This window comes from Rhamphochromis sp. 'chilingali' (assembly GCF_963969265.1).
Source record: "Rhamphochromis sp. 'chilingali' genome assembly, chromosome: 14".
Classification (NCBI taxonomy): domain Eukaryota; kingdom Metazoa; phylum Chordata; class Actinopteri; order Cichliformes; family Cichlidae; genus Rhamphochromis; species Rhamphochromis sp. 'chilingali'.
Window position 1 is genome coordinate 33,388,396 of NC_137941.1, and position 18,466 is coordinate 33,406,861.

Consider the following 18,466-nt stretch of genomic DNA (forward strand, 5'->3'; position numbering starts at 1 on the left):
TATGAACAGGGAATCCTCACTTGCTGACCTCGGTGTAAGAAATGATTCACAATGTATCAGTTTACAAGTCAAAAATATGCTTTTCCCAAATGTTCCATGTTGACTGTTGTTATTAATCAAGTGATTTTTGTGGAGGGAAAAAAGTTTGTTTTTGGTTTCTTACTAAGAATTTATTGAAAGTACAAAAAGATGCAAAATGAGTTTTAGTAAAAGTAAGAATGGAATGGAGGGAGGTGTAACAGTGAAGCTGTAAGGAGCAGAGGCAGTGAAAGTGGATGAGTTTAAATACCCCAGGTCAACTATCGGAAGCAATGGACAATGAAGAGAGTCCTGGCCGGGTGGAGGGGGACGGTGGAGCGACTGAAGATGGAGGTGGCTGAGTTGAAGATGTTCAGATTTTCGTCATTTGTGACCAAAATGGGCAAAGACTGAGAATGAGTACATGAGAGGGGATGACTCTGATTGAGCAGATTGAAGACAAATTTAAAGACGAGGTGGATAGTAGATTTACCAGGGGGATGTAGACCAGCGGTCCCCAACCCCCGGGCCACGGGCCGGTTTGGTACCGCGCCGCAAGAGTTGAGGCTAGGGTGTGAAATTTTTTTTTTTATCGGTTTTTAGCGTTATTTTTATTAAATCATTTTTACTGTTAACTCTGTTTCCCTGGGTCTTTTCCCACATGTTATGAATACATTTTCTTTTTTTTTTTTTCTTTTTTTTGGTACTGGTTTTATTTTGTTGAATTTATCCGCAACACCTTAAAGGCCGGTCTGTGAAAATTTTGCTGGAAATAAACCAGTCCGAGGTGCAAAAAAGGTTGGGGACCACTGATGAAGAGGGTAAACGAGGACATGCAGATGGTTTCTGCGACAGAAGAGGTTGCTGGGGTTAAAGTGACAGGTGATCAGCTGTGTAACCTCTAAAAGCAGTTGCTGTATGAAGATGATCCATGTCCCACCAGCCGTGCCTCTGCTTTGAGTCCTGCTCTGCAGTTTGAGAACCGTTTATTTAAGGGCAACACTGGCCTGCAAACACTTTAAACATGGCCAAAGTTTCAATTAATAATATAAATATATTAAAAGTACTGATTGTGAGCCAAAGGTTTACAGAGAATACACTGATCACTTGAATACCAAAGTGATTTTCTGCTTTTATTACAAGCTGATGTCAATGAGGACATGGACAAGTGGAGGACAAAAAGAGTGGCAGACCTAAAAAAATATCCACAGCAGATTAATAGGACCTGAAAGCCACATCCTTAGGAATTCGGAAACAATCCAGCAAAGGAAACGGGAGAAGAAGCTGGGGTATCCCAAATAACACAAGAACTGGGGTGAAAATCCGTGACAATAGGTACAGAGGAGTTCAGGAGAGAGGTGCAACTGTGAGTGTCTGCAGCCAAATGTAAAACACGGTGGCGGCTCAGTCATGGTTTGGGGCTGCATTTCCACCAGTGGTGTTGAAATCTTGTCAAAATTTATGAAATTACAAATGCAGAAATACGAAGTACCATTAGGTTTGGATCCACCATGCAAAACTATCTGACTGGGACTGGCTTCAGTTTTCAGCATGTCACTGATCCCTGAGCTGCAACATTACTGAAGCAGTGTGGAATCATCTTGACAGAGAACAGGACAAAAGGCAGCCAACATCAAGAAGCCTGGAGAACTATTCCTGAAGATGCTTAAAAAAACACTGACGTATGAGACCTCAGGAAGTCTAAGAATAAAGGTGATCATACCAAATATTGACGTTCAAACTCCATTTCTGTATTTCCATTCATGTATGTGTACATTTCAATAAAATCACTGCATCTGTTTCGTCTTTTCATAGCAGATTAATAAGAAGAACCACTCTGAGGGTTCACAGAGGGAACATAATATATTTAAAATGAGAATATGTTGGAATGTTTTCTTCTCATGAACAATTTTATCACTTCAGTTCTGTAAGAAGTCTTTATATGAAGCAGAAGTCAGTCGCATTATGAGAGATCATGAGAAGTTCATACCCTCAACGGGCGCTAGATGGCGCGATCGTCTCACCCTTTGAGCACAATTCAGCTTAAACGCTGTTGAATAAACTGGCCTGTTACTGCTGTGCCTTCTTATCTGGCAGACACATCCCGGTGTTACCAGTGTTTTCACTGAGATAAAGCCTCTGTTTGACATCACCGCACTGGCGCAGTAAAAGACCTCTCACAGGGTGGCCGGGTCATCCTCCAAGAGAGTCCCCTGGGGGCCCAGAATTCATTGTTGAGCTTATATTGACCTCCGTTTACAGTGAGGTTCGACTCACAGATCATATAAAACAAGACACACACATCAAGACTTTTAAAACTCGGTTTTTAAAAGAGACCAACAATGACAGAAGAGGGGACTTGAGGATTGAGATGATCATGTTTCTGGAAGCTTCTGCATTCAACATGTATTGGTGTTTAAAAAAACAATCACCTGTAAGTCGAATTACCTGGTGAATTTGACTCAGGGAGAAAGTGAGTCTGAGCCTATAAACAGGATGGAGGATATAATAAAAGCTGATTTTACAGTGTAAACAGCGCGATGTTTCCAGACTGCTTGGTGACTTCATTCAGGAATGTCATTGTTATTTCAAGGGACCTGTCCTGAGCTCAGCCCTCCTCCCCCGAGCTCAGCCCCCCCCCGCTTATCTTCGCCCGCTTCTCATTAACATGATTACGCAGCTGCGCGCCGGGATCTCTGTGAGGTTAAACTAAAGGTTACAGGTGAAGAAGCTCTGGAGCTGCCGAGTCCAAAATCAACCGAAAGTCCGGGCATGGCTCCTGTGTTGCTGCTGGCGGTGTGTTTTCTCGGCGCGTGTGCCCTTTCACCCGTGGAGGACACAAACAGGCAGGAGCAGCTCCTCCTGAGGTCCCTAGGGCTCTCCGAGAGGTCGAGGCCTGCAGGGAGCCTCCAGCCCCGGCGCCATGTCCCCTCCGCTCTCTGGGGGATGTTCCGGAGGGCCGAGAAGCTCCAGGCTCTGGAGAGCCAGCCCTGCACGGTGTCCGAGTATGGAGTCCGCGGCAACATCGTCAGATACGTCCAAGACCAAGGTAGCTACTTGGAGAAGCTGATGTTAGTCAAAACATAGGATGCTGGAGCTGAAGCACTAGAACTATCGATACGAACGCTGGTATTGGTTGATCGATACTTTGTTTTAAGTTTATTATGTAGCCCACTGACACTATGAAAAATGTCTGAAACCTTTGTGTTGACTGTCACGTGTAATTGATTTAAAGCCTATTAAGAGATTTAATATCGAACATCGTCCATGGCTGTCAGCCTGTCAGTGTGCAGTATGCTGCCAGAGGAGGATGCAGTGCTGCTGATGGCTGAGATCACAACAGTGAGTGTTTGTGTGAGTGTCAGGGATAGTTATGTTTACCCCAAAGACTCAGCGGTGGCACGAACTCGTTATTTAGATTTACATTTTGAAAGAAAAATGATGAAAAAACCGATGGAAATATTGATTTGCTCTGATATAATTTACTAACATTCCTTCCAGGTTTGCTTTCAGAACTCCCCCCTATTTAAGCCTTAAAAAAGCATATCTGGCCTTTTAATAGCCAATAGCCAAGCTATATTTCATGTCTCTGCAAAGCTAGGCACATATTTATTCATTAAAGCTGATTCAGATACAAAAGGTGAAATAGTTACAAGCATTTCATGCTGGTAAGAGACAGAAGCTGTAATTTATTGAAGCGAAGACTGAGCTCCGTTGCATAAACAAAATGCACATTCTTTGCTCTGACTTGTACTCTTCTCTTGACTCCTGGAAAAACTGTAAGTTCCTTGTTAATCTTGCTGTCTTGGCGGATGTTTTGCAGGCAGGATGGTGTCTGGCTGGAGCAGCAGCTGTCAGGCTTGCCTGGAGAAGCATCTTTTCTTCAACATGTCCATCCTGCAGCCTGTGGAGATGCTATCTCTGGCTCAGCTGGAAATCAAGCTCCACTGGAAGCCCCTCAGTCCCGTGCAGCTGCTGCAAGGGTCCCAGGCCATTAGTGCCTCTCTTTATAAAGTGATCCGATCGACTTTGAAGGGAACTAATCCTAAGGCGAACCGCAGACTCCTGCTGTCCCAGTCGGTCCAGCTGCAGCCCGAGTCCACCTCCATCACCATGGATCTCACAGCGGTGGCAGAGAGCTGGCGCAAACCGGGGTCTAACTACGGCTTAAATTTAGAGTTGCTCCCTCTCGGACCAGACCCGGAAGAGTTCTTTCCGTTTTACCCCGGTAACTCCCTGCCGCTGGAAAAAGACTTCACCTTCCCGTTGGTTCAGGCCTCACTAGTGGCTGTGTCCCTCAACCCAAATCGGTGTCGGTCCAGACAGAGGAGAAGCGCCATCCACATCCCCGTGACACCCAGCAATGTGTGTAAAGCTCGCCGCCTCTACATCAGTTTTAAAGATGTCGGCTGGCAGGACTGGGTCATCGCCCCGCAGGGCTTCATGGCCAACTACTGCCACGGGGAGTGTCCGTTCCCGCTCAGTGAGAGCCTGAACGGCACCAACCATGCCATCCTGCAGACCCTGGTGCATTCCTTGGATCCAGAGAACACGCCACAGCCCTGCTGCGTCCCCATCCATCTCTCCTCGATCTCCATGCTCTACTACGACAACAATGACAATGTGGTGCTTCAGCATTACCAGGACATGGTGGTGGATGAATGCGGGTGTCGCTGAAGATGCTGGACACTTCTGATTGGTCAGCAGATATTATCCTCTGATTCATTCAGCTGCTTTGTCCAGTGATGCGAGTCTAGAATTGTTGTTACTGCAATTTTTTAAAATGATTGTTTTTCAATATGTAATGGAATATGTTTGCAGACAGTAATTTTTAAAGAATTTAACCTATTTGCTCTTATTGAAAGCTCTTGTTTGTCTTTTGTTTGAAGTCTAATGAAATAAAATTAGGAATTTAGTGTTTTTCAGTTTTAACAATGGCTTAAGTGGTCTGTTACACATCGCTTGCAATACTGGGCGGCATCGATCCAACAGCATTTTCTGAGTCCAAGACCTAAAAGTGAGTTAAGTTTGCTGATTTTGAAGTTACAATCTCAAGTTTTGTTTAACTAAAAGCAGATTTTAAGAACTATTTTGCTTTTAATTAGGTGTATTTGATTTAAAATGACAAAAATCAAGATCTTAGTGCTAAATCTTTGACAGAAATATAAATGATGAACAACAACAACAAAAAAAAATCAGACAACTACACTGATGTTCAAAGAGCAGCTCAGTCCTTACACATCTTTAGAGCTTCCCTGTGGTTTAAATGTTTGCAAAGATCATCCACTCCTTTATCTGCTTCAATGGGAAATAAACTCTTATCTCACCTTCTTGCCTGATAACAGCACACCCACACCCCCCCCTCCCTCAACCAGGGAGCCAAACCGCTGGGGTTGCCATGACGACAGCCAGGAGAGGCTGACGGGTTGGAGTAATTAGTGAGAGATACAGAGAGTTTGTAGTGTGAAGAAGAAGCCTGGCGAGCAGATTCTGTCTTCCAGAATGTTCTTCTGATGCTCTCACTGGGTTTTGGTAATGTTTCTTTTATACAGCAGGTTTTCTTCAAATCTTTAAAAGGCTTGAAGACTTTTTTTTTTCCCCCCTCTTCCAGTGTTCCCGTGTAACGAATCAATGAAAGCACTAGAATATTATACCAACAACAATACATTAAAGGATGATATAAAAGAGGCTACACATATGTGACTAATGCAGTTCTGTTGTAAGAAGAAAATATTTAGTTTTCATGTTACCAAATGAGAAACCCTCCAAAACAACAGGAAAAAATACAATAAAATTCACCTGATTATGTGTAAGTACTCACTGTATGACTCAAGTACTTAAATGTCCAGATCTAAAAACGAGAGGGAGGTATTTATGTGGGTGAACATTACCTCCATCAGGAATTTGGATATCTGTCGTAGGAGAGACAGAAGACAAATCACTCACATTCAGGCAAATTTAGAGTTGTGAGTTAATCTAACATGGACGTCTTGGACTGTTGGAGGAAGTCGCAGTACCCAGAGAGAGCCCATGCAAACTCAGTCTGCAGGTGGATTAAAACTCTGGACTTTCTTTTTTTGAGGTGATGGTGAAAACCACTGAATCCCCATGCCATCCTAAACTATGCATTAAAGCATCCACAGCAGCCACTTCTTCAGCTTTTTCCTGTTTTATCTGGAATGTTTTTTTCTTCGGTACATTTTTTGTGCACTGTGGCGAGCCCTTTTGTTACTCTGTTTTCTGTTCAGACCAACCAGATACCACCTGGCTTACACACAGGTTACAGAAAACTGCATGCAACCATGTCAGTCTAGGTTGCATACCATTAATCACTGCTTGTGTAGCTGAAAGCTAACGCAAATGAATGAAAAAGCACTGCCAGAAATGCCACATAAGCATTCCAGGGTAACAGAAGAAGAACGCCACCTCATCTTCTTGCTAGTGTGGAAAGGAAACTATAAACCTTCTTAATGGCAACTTCTCCAACATGTTGGAGCCCACACCTGTTCTCAAATATGACACAAACATCTGCAAATATTACACTCAGCAGTTGTTTTATGTGCGACGTAACTGAGTTTTTCAATCACAAGGTGCATGCAGTGCCCCCACAATGCACCTCTGAACATCTGAAGATGAGATTGCAGACAGTAGCAGAAATGATCTGCTGTCTTCAAATTTACTAACATAGCATGTAAAATGTTATTCAGCTTCAGTCCACATGACTGAGTAGCATGTCCCTGTACTGTTGGTCAGGGTTATATGCTTGAGTGTATGAAATATCTTTACCATTTAAGTTCTTTTGCAATCTATTGCAAAATCTGTGCAGGTGCATTGACATTGTGACATTGTGGTTTGACTTTGTGACTATGCTGTGCCTGGAATTTCATGACGAGCTAACAGTTGCTACTTTATATAGAGCATACTGTGTCTAACCTATAGTTACTGAACTCAGTGACTAGGCCCAGCTTGGGTTGGGCAGGCCGTCTCTCCACTTTAGACAAGAGTCTTTGGTTTCCTTGCTCTTCAGCCACCACAACCACTTCCCAACATCCTCATAAGGCCTCTGCCATATAGTCAACATACTCAGTGTGTCAGCTGGGTGCTTATTGTGTTCTCCCTTGTGCTTAAGTTTAGGATCTGTTGTCTCCCAGAGTTGAAAGGCAACATTTCAACATTTGCTCACCTATTCCAGTTGAGTTGGTCCTTCCTGCTGGAAAATAGCCCTCATAACCAGTGACACTTCCCAGTAAAATCCATTGCTGTTTGCCAAGTATGTCAAACCATTCATAGTTAAATTATTCTCTTGATCAGGTCTGTACCATCCCTCCACATTAAACCCACCTGAACTAACTCCATTCCTCTGTCCTTTGGCTGGCTGTGTATCCCAAATCATAACCTGTTTTTTTTATTCCCTTTTCCGAACTACTTTGCATCAGTAAACCAGTTTCAGTGTAATACAGTCTGTCCACTTTAATCTACCCCCACCATTGGCATAGAGAAAGCCCACAGCCCAAGAAAGGACAGGAAATGGAGTTTGATGAAAGGAAAGAGTTATTGTGAGCAGAGGAAGAAGAAGAAGCCACTTAAACCCACGTCTTTCATGAGTCTGTCTTCAGAGACCTGAAGTCAAACAACTAGAATAAACACACACAGACACACACCGAAACTGTTGTATTTTTCTGATATTGCTGTGAATTGTTTAGTTTGCAATATCTCAACAGAAAAACTCCTTAAAACGAAAACTACATCCCTAAACAACAGACGTACTTTGTTCTTAGTTTTCACTCTACCATTTGTGCAGTTAAAGACACACAATAGGCTTTTCATTGTGATTAAAACTTTTAAAGAAGGAGGAGTGGGGGGAAAAGCATTTATTGTTTTGATAATTTCCATAATCATATTGCAGCAGTATTGTTTCCTTCCTTGAAACATCACTGAACAGACAGAAGATGAATGAAAGTGAGAGCAGAGCAGCAGAGGGAGACAGGAAAAGGAAGGAGCCTCGGGCGCTTCAACAGCTCTTTTCTGTCAAAGACAAAGCCATTTCTACTTCACCCTCTGGGACCAGCAATACACACTCTACAGTCAGACTCACAGAAGTGTTTTGCTTCCTGTGTCGAAAACTGAAGCACGCGCTCTCCCCTTTCCCATAAATCTCCCCTCAGTGATAGATGAGCCACAGAGCAGAATTATCTTTATTAAGCTTTGCATCTGCGATTCTTTTGCTGGAGCTTGGTGGGAAAGCACTGTTGGAAAATGAGAGACAAAGTTAAACTGTATGCTATCAGATATGTCACAGATAGATATGATTAACTGATCACATGTTAGTGATTTTTATGAAGCCCGCACCAGCTTTTCCTCTCATGCCATCATGAAGTTGATCTTTTTTGGTTTTGAGCGGAATATCTCAACAAGTGTTGAAACGATTGCCATGAAATCTCTCACATTCCCTTCAGGATAAATTATGGTAACTATAGATGGGATATTTTTTCACGTCTAGCTTCTTTAGATGGTTTTGCTTTCAGTAACCAAACACCAGTAAAATCATCCGCACGCCCATTAGCTGAATTAGCAAATGTTAGCATGCTATTGGATAGAAGGCAAATGGTGAAGCGCTGTTCCTGCCAAATATGTTAGCATACTAATATAAGCTCAAGGGACACCTGAACTACAGGCTCTACTGGTCACATGTTTGCATGTAAAGAAGGCTAATGCAAAACTGAGGGATACTTTGACATCTGTTGCACATCTCCAACCTATCAATGCCTGTTTTTGGGGGTTGTTTTGGAAATGTCTCCATCCAGATTGTTTGATTTTGGTCTATCAGATCGTTTAGGATACATTCCCAGGGACCAAACCCAACAGCAACTCTGCAGAATTCATTACTTCAGCACATTCTTTAACTCTATTAATCAGTTTTACCTAGCTACCAAAGTTAAGACCTGGTTGATCAAGGAATTGGTTAACTAGGCCTTCACAACTAACAGAAATGAGCAATTTAGCTTGCTAAAATACATTTTCAATTTTCAGTTCAATTCAATTATATTTATGAACCACTAACTAATTACAGCAGTCACCTCAAAGTGTTCTAGATTGTAAGGTAAAGACACTAAAATAATACAGAGAAAACCCCCAAATTACACAACCCCTTATGAGCAGTACTTGGTGACAGTGGGAAGGAAAAACTCTCTTTTAATAGGAAGAAATCTCCAGCAGAACCAAGCTCAAGGAAGCGCAGCCATCTGTTCAATTTCACTGTTCATACCAAATGGCACAAAATGCTACAAACACCACATTTTGTTAAATGTTTCTTTCATTGCTTAATGTCATCATGTAATATGTTACTGCATCTAGGCCGGGAGAAAACTCTATGAAGAGACTTTCTGGCTCCTTTCTTCCTTCTTTGGTTTCAGTCTTCCACACATGCACAGTCCCTGAGAAATGAATCAATGCCAGTCAAGATGGAGCCTGTGGAGCTAATATGACTCAGCCATCCCGACTCTTCCGTCCATCTGTATCCTATAACCATTTAATGCTACTGGATACATTTTGACAATAGTATGCTGAGCCTTATCACTCCAGTGATTGCTGTATCTCAAAAGAAAAATATTTCCCTTCTCTTTTATATGAAACCTCGACCGACCTGCAGGGGGCAATGTGGCTTCAGCTGAAGATCCAGAGCTGCAAGCTCTCTCTCTCTCTGTGTATGAATGCTCTCAGCATGAGGTAGCTGGTTAGCAGTGGGTAGGTGCTGAGCCGACCATAGCAGTGAATCTCAGTGAGCACTGGATATCTGTAGGTAGGTGTGTGCGCGCACAGACATTTTAGGATTTCATCATTTTTGTGGAGTGGGTCAATAAAACAATAAAAACACATTCAATCATCATATTTATTGTAATAACTGCAATGCAAGTTTTTGTTGAATAATAGAAAATATCAGAGTGACACATTAGTGAAGTCATTGTACAATGATAAAGGGGAGGAGAAGAGAAACGATGTGGGAGAAAGAGAGAAAAAAAATAGGCCAACAAAGGCCACATTTTGCCAGATTGTCATTGGTTGTTCAGCCAAGCATCCCGGCCTTCGGTTTTCCAGCCCGTTTTTCACTTCCTTGCTCTATTTTCCATTGTACGGCCAGTATATGTGCTTATCTGCCATACTCTATCTAAGCTCAATAAACTACATGAAAGCACTGCCGTCTATTTTACGTAAAACTGGGGCCATAATTTACAAAATGAATATCACACCATGTTGAAGAAGACACAAAACTAATGACTGAGAGATAAACTCATTGGAACAGCGGTTACTCGGGTGATAGCTACTTTAAGGTTTATGTACAATCCACGTCGCCCCCTGTTGTTCTTTAGAAACAGTGCAGATATAAGCACTTCTAAATTGGTTTTACTTCTCAGACCCAGGGGCTACACTCATCTTTTATGTCTATTGATATTACACACGTTACTCTGCATTAGGCGAAACACTGTTGAGTGAATCTGACTACATGAGGAAAAAGGCTCATAAATACTCTAATACACTCTGGCATGCTCTCAGCAAATATATCCATTTTTCTTTTTGGGCTGATTTGCTGTTGGCAACAGCTCAAATCATCATGATACACTCATGTTTTTTAAAATAATGACTTTAAGTAATGAGCACTATCAAAAAAGAGAAATGTGGAAAAGAGAGAAATGTCAGTGTTGTTTTAACTCGTTCCAGCAGTCAGTAGATCTTACTCGAGTGAGACATATTAGTGCTCGCTCTTTAATGTGAGTAAATGCCTCTGTGAATTGCAAAGATGACAGCGAGGCACTTATTCTGTCTCGACTACAGACAGACTCATCATTCCATTGACCCCCACGGTGAGTGCAGTCTGTACGACAAGCACACTGAGTAACGTTCTGCAGCCACACACACACACACACACACACACGACTCTTGGCTCCCATATTTTTAATCCTTTTACAGCGTGTGTCATACTAACATACATTTGGCACACACGCTCTGTCACCTAATCAGTGATAATGGAATGACGGTGTATCCTGCCTAGTAACACAGGCCTCTGCATCATTAACATGCTAACCTACACTTGGGTCGCACACTTACACGTCTGCATGTTGTAACGTGCACGTGCAGTCATCAGAACAATAACCTGATGTTAGGGAGCAGATCAGCCACCCAAAGCCACTGTGCTGCAAACAAACCCAGGGGACTGGGAGATCAATTTTAATGTTTAAAGTTATGCTAATTAAGATTTTTTTTTTTTTAAATCAAAACGAATTCATCAAATGACTGTAATTTGTAATGTACATGTGCACATGACGAGGACTGCATAATATGACGTGGATCTCATGACTGGTTCAGTCACAGCAGAGTGAAATAAGATGAAAACCTACTTGCTGTGGTATATTGTAATAAGCAGCAGCTATTACTACCTCCCACCAGTAGGTGGTACGGTGTTATTGTATGTGTTCTGAGCTTATGGAGTAAAAAGTCCGGACCTCCACCATAGCCTCGTCTCAGTCCTCTGTGCTTGGTCTAAAGTTATTGTTGACCACAACCCACGCTACACGGGCAGTTGGAGCAACACTGCATAAAGTTACAACATGGTGTCAGAAGTCGGCAAGACCGTGTGAACAGGGACCGCGACGTGAGTAAGCTAGCCGTAGATTAGCTAACAGTAGCCATTGCTAACGGCATGGAGCAATTCAAGCCACCATCACCGCTACTGCTCACAGGCAATTTATCTGAGACCTGGCGCAGATGGGAACAAAGATTCGGACTGTATATGACTGCTACGGGTGCGTTGGAGAAGGATGAAAAGGTTAAAATAGCCATTCTTCTCCACACTATCGGCGAAGAAGCGCTTGAAGTGTACAACACGCTCACAGTGACCCCGACCGGAGACGCACTGACAATGGCGGACATTTTGAAAACGTTTAAGGAATACTGTAGTCCACGAAAGAACGTTGTTTTTGAACGCCACAAGTTCTGGTCATACCCAATGTCGGCGGATATAACAGTGGACAGATATGTCACGGAACTCCGTCAGAGAAGTAAAAGTTGTGAATTTGGGATCAATGAGGACGACATGATCAGGGATAAATTGGTGTTCAGCATAAGTGACGCAAGACTAAAAGAGAGATTGCTTCGTGACAACGACCTCACACTGCGCAAGACGATAGAAATATGCAGATCAGCAGAAGTGGCCAAGTCACAGATTCAGGCCATGCAGTCAATAACTGCAGCCCAAGACACGTCAGTGGACGCATTAAGAAAAATGCCAGGATACATTAAATCAGGACACAGTAAAAACAAACTGAGCAACGACAAACAAACAGTTTGTCACAAATGCGGCAACAAACACGCATTCCGACAGTGTCCAGCCTATGGGGCAACATGTCACAAGTGTTGGAAAAATAACCACTTCTCAAAAGTGTGCAGAGCTAGCGCAGAGAAGAGTAGACACTTCAAGAAAACAAAAACTATTAACAACATTGAAACTGATGGCGATTCACTATACATCGGCATGGTATCCAGCGACAAGCACAAGACTGGCAAATGGCATGAAAGTGTGACAATCGGAGACGTACCACTCACCTTCAAGCTAGACACAGGTGCGGACGCAAATGTGCTCCCCAGATCAGTTTATGACGAGTTACCAGATATGCCTCGGTTACAGCCCACAAAGACTGTACTCATAGCTTTTGGTGGAGCCCGCATACGTGCAGATGGTGTGGTGTCTCTTGAGTGTGAAGCACGGAAGCACAAGGCTGTGTTTGACTTTCTTGTATCAAGCCATGCAGATAAACCGATCCTAGGTGGACAAGCTTGTGAAGAGCTCCATCTGGTGCAACGAGTTGAGACCCTTGCCATGACATCCTCTGTACCGAAATCAGCTAAACCACCTTCTACCTCGGAAGAACTTGTGGAGATGTACGCTGATGTGTTCACAGGCTTAGGTGAGTTCCCTGGAGTTCACCACATACATATTGACCCAAATGCAACACCTGTGATTCACGCATGCAGGAACGTGCCACTCTCCATAATGGATGCACTGAAGAAGACGCTACAGGACTTACAAAACAGAGATGTCATAATGCCCGTCAATGAGCCTACAGATTGGGTCAACAGTCTTGTCGCCACACAGAAGAAGAACGGAACACTAAGGGTATGCTTGGACCCTTGTGATCTGAACCAAGCAGTTAAATGCCAGCACTACTCCATTCCCACACACGAGGACGTTCGCAGCAAGCTAGCAGGAAAATCCATCTTCACCATATTGGATGAAAAAGATGGATACTGGCAGATCAAGCTGGACGAGCCGTCATCAAAGCTCTGTACCTTCAATACACCTTGGGGCCGATATCGCTTCCTCCGACTCCCATTCGGGATCAAATCAGCCAGCGAGGTCTTTCAACAAAAGAATTGTGAGACTTTCGGCAACATTCCTGGTGTATTTATCATTGCAGATGATATGATAATTGCAGCTACATCAGAGCACGAACACGATGAAATCCTGCAGAAGGTCATGGAAGGTCAAGAGCAGCTAACGTGAAGTTTAACAAGGACAAAATTCAGTTCAAAGTTGACACAGTGAAATACATGGGCCATATCATCACAGCAGCAGGGCAGAAAGCAGATGTTTCAAAGATCAAAGCTATTGTCGACATGCCGACTCCAGAAGACAAACAAAGCCTTCAGCGTCAGCTGGGAATGACGAAGTTTTTGGCACAGTACATCCAAAATGAAGCATCGCTCACAGCACCTTTGAGACAGCTACTCAAGAAGGACACAGTGTGGCAGTGGCAGCCACATCACACAGTAGCGTTACAGACGCTCAAGTCGACGCTCACACAAGCGCCAGTGTTGAGATTTTATGACCACAAGAAACCACTAACACTGCAGGCCGATTCTTCAAAAGATGGGCTGGGTGCATGCCTATTACAAGAAGGGCAACTTGTGTGTTATGCGTCACGAGCACTCACAGACACAGAAAAAAGGTATGCACAAATAGAAAAAGAGTTGCTAGCCATTGTGTTTGCCGCTAAACGATTCCACCAGTATGTCTATGGAAGACCAGTGACAGTGCAATCTGATCATAAACCCCTGGAGGCGATAGTGCGCAAACCGCTATGCAAGGCACCGGCGAGGCTACAAGGAATGCTGCTACAACTACAGAGATATGATCTCACCGTCACGTACACCCCCGGCAAAGACATGTTCATAGCCGACGCACTCTCACGTGCCACAACTACCAGTGACGACGGAAACGTGAGTGAAAACGCAAATGATGAAAGAGTTGTGTGTGCTCTGGAGGCCACAGCAGCATTGAGCGAGAAAACACTGTGTGACCTGAAAAAAGCAGTGGCAGCAGACAGCGTACTACAAGCCGTGCGCGAAAGACACTTCAACGGATGGCCGCCCAGAAGGAAGAGTTTAGACAAAACACTCCACAGCTACTGGCCTATGAGACACAATATCAGTTTCCACGATGACATTATTATGATCGGGGACAAGATCGTAATACCCCAAAGCTTCAGGCGTGTGATCCTGGAGAAGCTGCACCTTGCCCACCAAGGCGTGCAGCGCACAAAAGCCAAAGCAAGAAGAGTGCTGTACTGGCCTGGCATGTCACGCGACATAGAGACCATGCTTGAAAAGTGTGAACAATGCCAGCAAATGCAGCCAAAGAACCAGGCTGAACCGCTTATTCCACACCAGATTCCAGAGCTGCCATGGATGAAAATCGGAGCAGACATCTTCGAACTGAACGATCATCCATATCTTTTGTTAGTGGATTATTTATCAAAATATCCAGAAGTTCTTAACTTACCTGACAAAACGGCACACTCTGTGATTCAGAAGATGAAATCAGTCTTCGCAAGACACGGAATTCCCAAAGAGATAGTGAGCGATCATGTTCCATTCGCCAGCCACGAGATGAGATCGTTTGCAGCATCCTGGGAGATAAAGCTAACTTTCTCCAGTCCCGGCTTTCCTTCTTCGAATGGCATGGCGGAGCGAGCCATAAAGACTGTCAAACATGCACTTAAGAAAGCCGAACGGACTGGAACAGACCCACATCTAGTGCTGTTGTCTTTGAGGAACACTGCAGTCACAGGACTTAGTGTGTCACCTGCACAAATGTTGATGGGACGGGTTCTCCGCAGCACCCTGCCATGCACCAGTGCTGTGTTGAGGCAGTCAACCCCACAGAACATTCACAACGAAGTGCGCAGGTTGCAATCAAAGCGGAAACGCCACTATGATCAGCACGCAAGACCATTGCCTGTTCTGACCCCAGGCGAGACTGTGCACATGCAAACAAGGCGCGGTTGGGAGCCAGCTGTTGTAACTCATCGGCGAGAGGAACCACGCTCCTACACTGTGCAAACACCAGATGGTAAAGTGCTCAGGAGGAACAGGAGACATTTGAGGAAAATACACCCAAGTCTGTTCAAGGACACACCCATGGACCCAGATGAACTGTCCGTTCACACCCAAGAGCCAGTGGAGCCACCAGCAAATGACACCCCACAAAACTCTAGTCCTGCAAGTATGGACAACACACCCACATGTTACACACGCAGTGGCCGAGCAATAATACGCCCTGCCAGGTATAGAGACTAAGTGATTGGGAAACTTAAAGTCACTCTATCCTGTACCTGCGTTGTTCTGTACAAGCTAGATAACTGTCTTGTTGGAAAAGAGAGAAAATATGTCATGTTTCATATGTTCATTTTGACATGTCTTATCTAATCTGTCATGTGTTTCAAAACACTACACTGATGTGTATTTGCATTGCTCAAGTGACAAGCAATCTGAGGTGTGCTTTACTTAATGTCTCAAGAATATAATATTGTTAATGTTCCTACGATTTAAAAGGTGCATTTATGTTACAAAATATTGGAGTTAAGAGGTAGTATCTTTATCTCGGAAAAGAGGGATGTGGTATATTGTAATAAGCAGCAGCTATTACTACCTCCCACCAGTAGGTGGTACGGTGTTATTGTATGTGTTCTGAGCTTATGGAGTAAAAAGTCCGGACCTCCACCATAGCCTCGTCTCAGTCCTCTGTGCTTGGTCTAAAGTTATTGTTGACCACAACCCACGCTACACGGGCAGTTGGAGCAACACTGCATAAAGTTACAACACTTGCAACCAGGAAAAATCGTTTGTTGCCCGTTGATTCAAGGCCACAGGTCACCCCGAGGGAGGAATCACTCACAAATGATGGTCTTGCAGCAACTACGTCACTATTTGTTTAGGAGTTTCTGAATTTATCTTTCAGATCTCTGAGATTCTGACTGGACTCCGACTGAAAGTACTTATTTTGAATTTCTGCGTATGTAGACTCCCACAGATTTGCAGTTTTTGCTGATTTATCTCAGTTAATTGACGTATTATCACAAACAGATTGCATTGTCAGTTAGATCCCGTTCAATTCCTACCTGACAGCAGACAGACTCCTTATATTGCCATTCCTTAGCTGTCTTGATGTACTCGGTGGTTGCAGACACGGTGTCTACCTTTGAAGTAACTGTTTAAAAGCAACAAGGTATTGCAGAGAACCACAACGATTTCAGTTGTGCCACAGTCTCCAACCACTTCAGTGTGACTGTCGTATAAAATTCATAGATGGTGTGGCATAGATGTTGGTATGGACTGCTGTCCGTCTATGCAGGACCACAGATCAGGGTTAATTCACTCCAAACGGAATCTGCAGAAATGTCCTTCTCTGTTGTTGCTTTATGAGTCAACAGTTTGTTACTTCTGGGAAACAAAAGCTCTGCACTGGTGAAATTACTTAAAAGGTTTGGTCTAACAAAGAAAAGGGTTAACGACTACAATAGAGTTTAGTATGAAGGGAAGAAACATAGGCTACGTTCACACTGCAGGCGAAAGCGCATCAAATCCGATTTTTTTGACCCTATGTATCTGATCATGGTGTGACAGTGTGAACGGCACAAATCCGATATTTTCAAATCCGATCTGGGTCACTTTTGTATGTGGTACTGAATCCGATACATATCCAATGTTTTACAAAAGTGACTGTTTAAACGGTCATGTCACTGACGGTCACTGACACAAGACAGACGCCAATTGTCAGCGCCTGAGAAGACATCACGGACGCTTCCTGGCCATCCAGCGTAGATGTCAGTGAAACTGTTGGGAAGACAACGTTGGAGAAACATGAACATTTTATTTGTCTCTGCAGATTCTGACAGAAATCTGCAGCTATCCTTTGAAGCAGCGCTCCTCTAAAACAGCAATAAGGATAATTATTAGATTATCTACATTATTATGTAAATAACAAAATAACTTAAAGCAAAAATTGGGAAACGTAAAGTCCGAAGTCTTTATATTAAGGGCCATCAGTCAAACAATACTGTTTGCTCTGGGTCTAAACAGAGTGCATTGTGTGTGATGTCTTCTTTTGCGCATTCGGCCGCTTTGAGGGTTCACACTAGAGCACGTTTGCTGTCGCATTTTATTTATAGTGTGGATTTGATCAAAAAATCTGAATTGAGCATTAAGACCTGCAGAGTGAACGTAGCCACAGTTTTATTCCATTTTGTATGTTTATTCACTTGCTGGGGTCCTCATGTGAGGTTTGACAGTGTTTTAGTAGATAAAGGTGAACGGCTTGGACATGAATTGTGCAGGGTTTTAGGGAAAGCTTCGAAGGGGACTGGCGGCGGCTCCTGGGCCTGGCAGATCCCCATGTACTAAACAGAAGTGAAGAAGTTAAAGAATTAAAAAGGAGAGGGAGGGTGGGGCACGTAAACGAGAACGAACAGCTTGTAGAACTGGGGGAACATATATAGATGAGAACCGGAAGGAGCGTGTTTGGAGGCGTGGTCTTAAAATTCAGATACCTTATTTCCAAAAAGACAAACAATGACACAAACACATACAAAAGTTCTCCACAATTCTGGATTTGAGTTGACGTCTTTTCCAATTTTTTTTTAAACTCAAACTGTTTAAGTCCAAATACTATTTCAGAAGTTAAACATTCAGAAAGTAGAAATCGTGCATCGGGATTATACATAAAATGCTTGCCTTTACTTTGTAATCGGACTTACAGGATGAGGACTTACAGAAGGAAAGGTATTCTTTTATTACGCTGTCCTCACAGTTCTCTCCATTCCTCAGTAAAAGTTGCTCCCAGCAGCTTTGTGAAAGGCTCTTAAAGAGTAAAAAGTCTTGGCTCAGAACTTTTTGGTGCCATTTAGAAAAACTCCTGGTGGTCAAATAAAATACTTGGTGAATTCAGCCCCTGGATGTCAGCGTGAGTTGTGGCTGGCGGTGTCCTGTAATGAGGTGACAGCAGGTTCCACTGACACACACACAGCAGACAGCAGTGTCAGCATTACCCTTGACCCTTCAGCTTACAGCTATGCGTGTGTCCAGGTGTGTATGTATGTGTGGTGGTGATGGTATTTAA

General features: G+C 43.5%; 1 protein-coding gene across 1 annotated transcript; it reads left to right on the top strand.

The window, feature by feature from the left end:
- Positions 1 to 2,671: 2,671 nt before the first annotated feature.
- On the top strand, positions 2,672 to 5,253 carry LOC308410296 (protein DVR-1-like). Its single transcript, XM_080903537.1, has 2 exons — positions 2,672 to 3,067; positions 3,842 to 5,253. The coding sequence occupies exons 1-2, from the start codon at positions 2,791 to 2,793 to the stop codon at positions 4,693 to 4,695; spliced, it is 1,131 nt and encodes a 376-aa protein (XP_080759663.1). The 5' UTR covers positions 2,672 to 2,790; the 3' UTR covers positions 4,696 to 5,253.
- The last annotated feature ends 13,213 nt before the right edge of the window (positions 5,254 to 18,466 follow it).